This window comes from Haliotis asinina, chromosome 5 (assembly GCF_037392515.1).
Source record: "Haliotis asinina isolate JCU_RB_2024 chromosome 5, JCU_Hal_asi_v2, whole genome shotgun sequence".
NCBI lineage: Eukaryota > Metazoa > Mollusca > Gastropoda > Lepetellida > Haliotidae > Haliotis > Haliotis asinina.
In genome coordinates, this window is record NC_090284.1 from 1323774 (window position 1) to 1333866 (window position 10093).

General features: G+C 40.1%; 1 protein-coding gene across 1 annotated transcript; it reads right to left on the reverse strand.

The window, feature by feature from the left end:
* Nucleotides 1–1739: 1739 nt before the first annotated feature.
* Nucleotides 1740–6871, reverse strand: LOC137283291 (neuronal acetylcholine receptor subunit alpha-7-like). Its single transcript, XM_067814743.1, has 2 exons — nt 6816–6871; nt 1740–3009 (listed from the first exon to the last, which is right to left on the reverse strand). The coding sequence occupies exons 1-2, from the start codon at nt 6869–6871 to the stop codon at nt 1740–1742; spliced, it is 1326 nt and encodes a 441-aa protein (XP_067670844.1).
* Nucleotides 6872–10093: the final 3222 nt, after the last annotated feature.

A 10093-nucleotide genomic window follows, 5' to 3' on the forward strand; every position in this document is an offset into this window, starting at 1 on the left:
TTTGAGAGAGGGCATTCACTGTGGTTTCTCAGTTAACATTTTATCAACTCTCTTGGATAGGTAAGGATACTAATGTGATGACAACAAACATGTCATCTACAGACCTGAAACTGTAGTATCCCTGAAGGTCCTGATCTTCAATCAAATCGAAGGAATCAAAATACCTATTCATGTGGAAAGAGAAACAGATCATCTGTCAAAAGAGATACATTGGGTATCCGCGTTTTGTCTGAATCACCATCAGTTAAATTTACTTACATGTTGTCAGCCAGGACGTGTAAAACCTATTTTTGTTTTCCAGGACCAATCGCCAAGATGTCATTATTAACATGAAATGTCGACTGTGTAATGAATTTACAGGGACTGTCGAACACCTTGTCATTAGATCCCTTCCTTGGCAGATCACAACCCAAATGACACAATGGTATGGCCGGTTGCTTGTGCTACCGTCGTAGCCTGTGACTTGACTCCAAGGTCCATCCATGGTATGACCCTAAACATGCCCGGGGCGCCGTGGAAAATCATGCTTTATGGAGGTTGGATACTGTTACGGTTAATAATTTGCCGTGACAAAAGGTATAAGAAATCCCCTATGAACCAGCAAAAAATATCCCTGCCAAGTCTAAAATATTCAATTTTATGTGTTGACACCGAAGATCAAGATGCAGTGATTCACAATAATAGAGGTTTCTAGTACAATGGAGCTGAGCCAAATCTAAGGTAATGAGTCACAAATACAGTATCAACTCACCAAAGTTTTGGTTTTCTGTGAGAAGTAGTTCTACTAAATCTTTCACAGCGAGTGATCTTGAATGTAGGGCTTGATGAAGAGACAGACAGACGTAGATAGCTTATTGAGAAGCATTTAGAAGTTAGTATTCAAATATAAGCCAAAATGTTGTGGATGTCAACTTCTTCTTTATTATTTACACAACGTTTCTGGGTTATTCATTGCCCCTTCGTCAGGTGGATGCTGACTAACAGGTGAACAGGATATATATACTAGTAATGTTCATGAATCCAGAATGATGATTTTAAGCATGTATCTACTTAGGGTTAACGTTGGGATGAAGCTGTTATAGTGGATTAAGAAGGGATTGGTGAAGCCTTAGGTCTAATTAGGTTGTTGATGCCAGTCAGTGGAGTGTGATGGATTGTTCATAATATGTCCAGAAAGGGATGACATAAGGTCATATTTATCTGTTAACATTTTGTGCTCTTTGAGCTTAATGTCAATGGGGCGGGATGTCTCTCCTACATAGCTGCTGCCACAGTCACACATTAGCGTGTAGATGCAGCCCCTGAGCTTGTGAGCGGGCATGGTTGATGTACATCTGCCACTGGCCTTCAGAATGGTCTTTAATGTCTTGTCAGACTGTAATACTTCAGTAGAAATAGAAAATCCCGCTGACATTTTACAAAATATGAACACACAAATGAATATTATTAACAATCATAATGGGACAAGTCCACTGATATGTAAAGTGCGTTAAGAGACAAAAAGGCTGTCTGTCACTTCCTCAATAATATTAACAATATGTGCAGGTATGATATGTCTGTCGATACTCACGCTGTACAGCAGTAACAACAGTGGGGTGCAAGTAACATGTCCCGGTTAATTCATGGACCATACTGACAACACACCGAAATCAACGACTATCACATTACCGTTTTGTTTCTGTCCTTCGGTTACATATGTCAGTCAGTTTATACTTGTACTAATCATCGTTTTCATTAAATCAGAAACACGATATCTTCAGAAAAACACACGCTGTTGCAGAGATAAACAGAGTGAAGAACAAATAGAAGAAAATCCTGCTCATCATTCTGCTCACTCGTTTCCAGGTCATCGGTGGTGGAGTCCATGATCCATTCGATTTCTTGTCCAGTGACAGGATCTCCGTACTTCCGACAGCAGGAGTGCCAAAGAAACATCTCTCCCAGGACCTTGTCATACGTCCCATCCACGACGGAACAGGTCTAATGGCTGCATCTAGATGGAACACGCGAACGACCCAGATTGTCAGGAACACGTAGATAGAGCTCATAATAAACAGGCCAACAAGAAAGATTGTAAACATAGGTAATGAGTCACCGTTCTGTGGCAGCAGTCCAGTGACGAAGGACAGAGATACAGTGAAAGACAGCAACACCGTGATGGCAAAAGACACCTTCTCGCCAGACTCCACAGGAATGAGGAACACGACCACATTTACTAATCCCAGTACCAGGACAGGCAGGAGAATTGTCAGTATGGCCAAAGATGGCTTTCTCTTTAAGGTCATATGGTAAGTTACAAAGGCAAAGTACCTGTCACTGTTTTGAAAGACAGTTCTTGAAGAAGATGTGTTGGTGATATCCCACTGGCTGTTAGAGTTGAACAAACTTAACCCAATAGAGTCACTAGTGGGTTTTATATCAACTTCTTTCAGATTACTTCCCCACTCAAACGTTATATATTCACATTCCTGCTCATCCAAAGGAAAATTGGTAACATCCATTTGGCAGAAAGTCTTGAAGGTATCGCCAGGTGCCCATGTCACATTTCCTTCGGCTGTCACTGTCATGACCCCAAAGTCGAGACCCAGAGGCTGAACCCGATCCACCACGTTGCGAACAGTGATGTATGGTCTCCAAACCTTCCCATAGTCAGGAGTTATTTCACGGACTCCTCCATACTCGCTGGCGTTCCAAGTTAGAAATTCATCTTTCCAAGAAACTATGAAAAATCCATTGGCTGTCACTGTCTGAGTAACTTCATCAAAGTTGGACATGCTCACAAGATGAAGTTCTAAAGAGACCGTGATTGTGTCACTGCTGTTCTTGACGGGTCTCACCTTTGGGTTGTTATTTCTGATGAGGTCATTGTGTAGTTGAAATACATGGTGGTCATCCTGACCTCTGCTTGCCTTCAGTAACAACAGTAGACACAGTCCACATGTGACAACCTTGAAGTGATGCATCTTTGTCTCTGTAAACAGCCAAACCACATACAATCTCTGCCTTGCTCTTCAACAGCAATGCGCTGTGAGGCAGTAGTGCCGAGTCATGGTGTAAGTCACATAAAGAGGGCTTTCTGATTTGCTATCGACGATAGTTTTTACCTGTACATTGTTTGAATAGAGTTATTGCTTCTATCAGAGTTAATCTATCACCAACAATCACAAACTACTGTGTGATGAAGTTGCCTACCCAAGCAGAAACACAAGTTGACGGAGCAGTTTGGGGTTGAATTGTTTTTAGAGTACTGGTGATATTAATATCTACAAAGAATTGCAAACAGAAAATTACCGCTATATTTCGGTGATACACTAATGCATTGTTGCCTGCGAGAGCGAGGGAATGTATAGTAATTCGCACAACACTAAACCGCTTACAAAATATTTCCGCTACAATAAAAACTCATTAATTGAAACAGGTACTTTCAGATCAATAATCTGCCTCTTTCTCTATAGTTCTAGTGCATAGCCCACACACTGTTTGCGTTATTTATTGAACATGGACGATGTAATGCTCCCAGGGGGTGTGAACTATCCTACCCACACTCCCACGATTAGATTGAAAGATCAGTAAAACCCTTACCATTATCATAGCACATCGCTGTTTAAAGCGTATTTTTATATAATTTCAACACTATTCTAAAAATGTAATACATCAATGCACAATGGCAGAAAATTACACACATGAGGAAATTATAAAATATATATAGTTGAGAAAGTATCTGGAGGTGGACCTTTTAAATGTATTTCTCACGATCACTTGTCCTGAGAAAGATTATTTCAAAATTTAGTCACAGTCAATACAAAACCATACCTACAGCTGAATAAATCATTTCTAACACGTTTTACCACCAACATAGTCAACATTGTATGAAATTATATAACATTACTTAGGATATATATATGTTATAGATGCATCTGCAATTGCAACAACATACACCGATAATATTCAACTCATATTTAGGAATGAATATGGATATATACTCATAGAAACGGATAAGGGAACACATGAAAGTATACATGTTCCCTTTTTATTTTCAGACTTTCACCCAAAGAGTAATAGAAACCTGGAAAAGAATAAAGGAACACTTGCACTTTCATGTGTTCCCTCAATGGTTTCCATGAGTATACTTTCCACCACAATCTACCAATACGACAGCATCTGGTCATCTATAGTTTATATCTAGTGTGGACATACTTGCAAAACCAAACATAATCTACAAAATGAAGAAGTGAGTATTCCATTTTCGGGTGATATTATTTAAGAACCAAGTTGTAGGATTGTATATTAATTTAGAAAATCATTATTTCCTTCAGGACGATTAATGAGTTTCCGCGTCAGTGTGCTGCTTTACATTTGCTACATTGTAGCAAGACTTCTTAAAGTTTCACAAGTAGTTCTTAGCAGATTACGACCACGCTACTGACAGACAAACAACCTTGATAATAGACGTTGAACTGGTTGCCCGTGGGCGACCACTGGCGTACAAGACTGTTTCATCAGTAAGACTAAGCTATTAAACCGGGCACAAAGTGCAAATCAAATGGCACATGAGCTTCACAGAGGTACTGGTGTTGTGGGCAGAAGAGTGAGATAAGCAGACAAAACCCACGTGTTATATCCCACGACTGACTAGCGGACCATCATCTTACAGAAAGATATCAGTAAACTCAATCCAGGGCACATAGTCATTAGAACGTAAAGTATTGTGTGCAGCACTACTAATATACATAACATGATACCAGACAGCTACTACATTCTTACTGATGACATGGAGTTGCTTACTGCCATGTTGATCAACAATTTGGATTCAAACTACCATATGAGCTTCCAGCAATAGTTTGCAACCCTTCAAGAGAGCCTGAATTAGTTTTTATGTTTCATGTCTTGTGGCAAAATGATACAACGCAGCAAGGTATCTTTGTTTGCTAGTACAGTAAATCCACGATACGGCTCAGGTCATTTCAAGTTTTGTACTCGTCGCAAATAGTGCAACAATTTGGAAAATGATAAAAGAACGGAAAGCGTAATGCACGGATTACTTGGATGAACAGCAGTCGCCCCGTCCACGTAATTCTCACGTTCTATCATATGACGGGTCAATAGTGAACACTTGAGTGTGCGAATTTGGGGCTGCGTTACTTATGTCTGTCATATCGTATCCCACAGCTTGTGTGTTTGGGAGTCATTATGCCCCTAACACAAGTGAAAGAAACAGTCGTACCTCCACGTTAGCGGACATGTGCCATACTTTTAACCAGGTATGAAGTACATCCATACCACACTGTCTGCCAAATCAGGAAGCATGACCTCGCCACACTGTACATACAGGCCATCAAAGCATGACCACGCCACACTATACAAACAGGCCATCAAAGCATGACCACGCCACACTACCACGCAAACCATCAAGCATGACCACGCCACACTATGGAAACAGGCCATCAAAACATGACCACGCCACACTACAACCATGATCACGCCACACTACCACACAAGCCATCAAGCATGACCGCGCCATATACTCAACCAGTTCATCAAGCATGATAACGCCACACTACCAAACAGGCCATCAAGCGTAATCGAGCCACACTATCAACCAAGAGATCAAGCAGGGTCCCGCCACACTACTACACGAGCCATTAAGCATGACCACGCCAAACTATCAACCAGTTCATCAAGCATGACCATGCCACACTATCAAATAAGTCATCAAGCATGAACACGTCAGACTACCAAACAAGGCATCATTCATGAGCAGGTCACGGTTTCTAACAGTAGGTCTGCATGCGATCTATGCCGACAACAAGCCTGATCTCGTCCTGTTTGATAAAGCCTGGAATGTATTTATGCCACTGAACTTTCCCTTTTGACAGTGCACAGCTCCTCCCCAGGCAAAACAATGGACGAAATACTGGACCCAACACTCTGTCGATGTAACGCTGCGCTGTAACGCCCCTTCGACGACCTTGTCCGCTGTTCTGAAGGATTACATGTCCAACCATGAGGTTACATGAAGGATTACATGTCCAACCATGAGGTTACATGAAGGATTACATGGCCAACCATGAGGTTACATGAAGGATTACATGGCCAACCATGAGGTTACATGAAGGATTACATGGCCAAACATGAGGGAACGCCCCAACCAATAATCTCTCTAAAAAAAAAAACCACTTCTCTGAGAATCTTTCACCTTGACGACGTCATATTTTCACTCTGTCGTCTCCGGTATCGACACCAAAGCGGCTTTAATCTGAGAAGACGATGTTCTGCCAGTGTCCATTGCGTCAGTTGCTACAGACTGACTCAGTCGAGTTTGTCTATGCTGTGGCGTCAGACGTCAACTAACGTATGGTCTTGTTTGAGTGGCATTAATCAACCAAGTTGAGGTGTACAAATATTGCGTCGCAATCACGCAATAAAGAAGTTGTTATCCATAACAATTTGTCCTATTCAACGTATGGTCGGCGGCAACGTTAACTAGTCTGAATGAGACGGCGACGTACAGTAATGTCGCCGATGCGTCTTTTCTGTTTTATTATGGTGTTACGGGCTATAGTGGTAGGTGGTATGAAGCAATTTTGCAAATGAGGGTCACAATGTGGGGGTCTTGCCGGTATGGCGTTACATGGGGACGTTCACTACGAGAGTGGTGGGCGACGGAGTTTGTATGCTGATAGTGGACAAGCAGTCTGCAGATGGTGAACAGATGTCTTCCATAATACCTCACGACGCGATGGATGCGCCTCTTTGCCCCAATATCCCCTGTTGCTCTTCGACGTTCGTTGGCACTGTACACGTGGCATGCTCACCGTTGCATGAAAATGCGAATGCTGATGTTACGTAGGATCCGTTCCTTAGGCAGCATTGTAAGAACAAGAACGCCATGCAAGGAATGCAGTTCTAACTTCATGGCCTGTCTCTGCCCGGGCAAATGAAAACTTCAGAGTTCACATTTTTAGTGTTGCGTGATGTCATGTATGCTGCGCCTGCGGTAAACATCCTTCTTTTGCACTGAAAAACTGTCTTAACGGAATCAATTACATATCAGATACCTATTCAACATTGTGGAGTTACGTCACAGTAACTATTGATATCACGTTTCTTTTGGCATTGAGTATATATAGAGCCTCATACTGACAGTACAAACATAGCCAACAGACTTGTTTTGCCTAATTTGAAGCTTTAAATTAGAATAGTGTCATGAACGGTACGAGATTCCAATACACACATGTTTACGTAACGGTGAGTGCAGCCACAGGCAAACTGCTTTCACTTGCATGTACAAAGACGCTGTTTGCTCTCATGTTTGATGTTGCTATTAGAGATTTTACGTCCGCCTTTCCGACATCAGTAGGATATATGAATAAAAATCACCACGAGTTCCAAAACAATCGCAAACACGTTCATGACGTTACCAATTGGCGTAAAGATAACTTTCCGGTTTTAAATTTTAAGAAAACAAAAGAAATGACATTAGATTTCAGGAAACCATTTAACTCTTTGGACCCTAATGAAATCAAATACGAGGAAATATTGATTGTGAGCAAATACAGATATGTGAGTGAGTGAGTGAGTGAGTTAATATTTAACGTCACATCGGCAATATTGCAGCCATATCGTGACGAGAACAAGTAATTATGATAATACAAATGAATTATAGCACATACGTTGTAAAACCCTGTCGACGAGGGACAGTAAAACTAACTAGGATATCACAGAGTAGAATGTAAAACTAATGAATAGACATAAAACAATGTATCTATAGAGGACTGTACAATATAAAAATGAGCTATAGGTTGCCAACAACTGAAGGTAGATCACCATACTAAGCACCATGGTGACTTACAGTACATTTGCTTCCTGCATGGACTCTAGTTGGATTTACATCATCCCCTCAGTTGTTAGCAATTTAGACAAATCTAGCCATACAGTAAAAACACACTTATTCTACGATTAAAAACCTGGAAAACTGAACTTTACTTCAAATGTTTTTGGACTTATGTACCCTCTCAGGAGGACAATTATTTTACGGTATTTCAACCCCCTATGAGGGTACAGCCACTAACGATTTGAGCTACTAATTTAATCTTCCAATTTTAAAATATTTATTTATTTACAGTTCAATTAATAAATCTAATTCCTTTAAAAATGCAATAAGTAAATGAGGGCTAATATTGCTAAAAAGATCCTTCATAGTTTGTGAATTAAAATACTGATCCCTTGTGATGGAATACTCAACACAGTCAAGCAAGATATGCTTGACTGTGATTCTTTCATCACAAGGGATGCAGAACGGAGGATCCTCACCTTTCAAAAGGTATTCATGAGTATATCTCGTATGGCCAATACGACATCGCCTCATAATGACCTCCTCAAATCTGGACTGACAACCCAAGTGGGCATAACCAATATAAGGTTTTATTGCATGTAATTTATTTACACCCACTTGGGTGTCCCACCTCTTTTGCATCAGATCTCGGATATACGATCTGATTGTAGCTTTATAATCATAGTATGGGATAAGAAGTGGAGTTACTGATTTCTTGAGTGCTGCCTTGGCAGCATGATCGGCCATTGTATTGCCTACATGGCTTGGTAACCAACAAAAGACGATGTCGTATTGGCCAGTAGCAAGATTATTAATTAATTCAATTATTTCTATTAAAAGTGGATGTTTACAAGAAATATTTTTGATGGCCTGAAGGCAAGTAAGAGAGTCGGAATAGATAATATATTGTTTATGTTGAGGGTGTCCTTGAATATATTTGAGAGCTGTTAATATGGCGTTCGCTTCTGCAGTAAAAATAGAACTGTTATTTGGAATTCGAGAAGATATTGTTCTCGATCCAATGACAGTGGCACAAGCTACTGCACCACCGTCTTTGAAACCATCTGTAAATAAGGGTTTGTAATTGCTATATTTAATTTTTAATTGATTATTTTCTTGTTTATATTGTAATTCATTAGTTTCTGATTTTTTAAATGAAGTTAATGTTAGGTCGACTAGAGGTCTAACCAACTGCCAAGGAGGAGAAGAAAGAAGACGGGATGGAGCTATGTTTTCCAGCTCAATGCCTGCCGAAGAAAGAAATGGTTTAATTGTATGTCCTAGAGGCGGGACAAGAGAAGATTTGTTGTTGTATAAATCCTCATAAAGGGCATTGAAAACACAGTTATAGGCAGGGTTAGATTCATTAGAGTATAATTTAGTAATGTACTGTAAAGCTAACTTTATACGGCGCTGCTCAAGAGATGGTTCATCAGCCTCAACGTAGAGACTGTCAACGGGAGAAGTTCTAAAGGACCCAAGACAAAGTCTTAGACCTTGGTGGTGGATAGAGTCTAGTAGTGTTAAGTTGCTTTCACAAGCTCCGCCATATATGATGGATCTGTAATCTAGTTTCGAACGGATAAGTGATCTATATAAGTTAAGCAGGGTAGTTTGATCTCCTCCCCATTTAGAATTTGAAACAAATTTTAACAAATCTAGTGCCTTCAGACAGTTGGCCTTAAGTGATTTAATATGCGGCAAAAACGTCAAGTGGGAGTCAAAAATAAGACCCAGAAACTTGGCCTCCTTTACAACTTTGATAAGTTTATTGTTTAAGTACAGTTCATGGTCCTTATGCGGTTTGTATTTGCGACAAAAATGTATGCAGTTAGTTTTGGACTTTGAAAATTTAAAGCCATTTTCTAAACACCATTTATTTATTTTGTTTAAACATAACTGTAGTCGTGCAATAGTGTGCATATTTTTCCCACGACAAGAAATATTAAAATCATCCACAAAAAGTGATCCATCAACTGAATCGTTTAAAACCTTGGATAAACTATTGATCTTAATACTAAACAATGTGACAGACAATATACTACCCTGTGGGACACCCTGATCCTGACTATAATGGTCAGACAGGGTAGAACCCACTCGAACTTGGAACTGTCTGTCATTTAAAAAGTTCGATATAAACTCAGGCAAACGGCCTCGTAATCCAAAATCATGTAAATCTTTTAAAATCCCATGTTTCCATGTTGTGTCATATGCTTTTTCTAAATCGAAAAAGATTGACACTGCGTGTTGTTTATTAAT

Bases quoted from the DNA above. Each gene is read 5' to 3' on its own strand.
- LOC137283291 (XM_067814743.1), bottom strand. From the start codon at position 6,871: ATGCTGCCTAAGGAACGGATCCTACGTAACATCAGCATTCGCATTTTC. The intron at 3,010-6,815 runs GTGAGCATGCCA...TTGCTGTTGAAG, and splicing joins ATTCGCATTTTCATGCAACG to AGCAAGGCAGAGATTGTATG.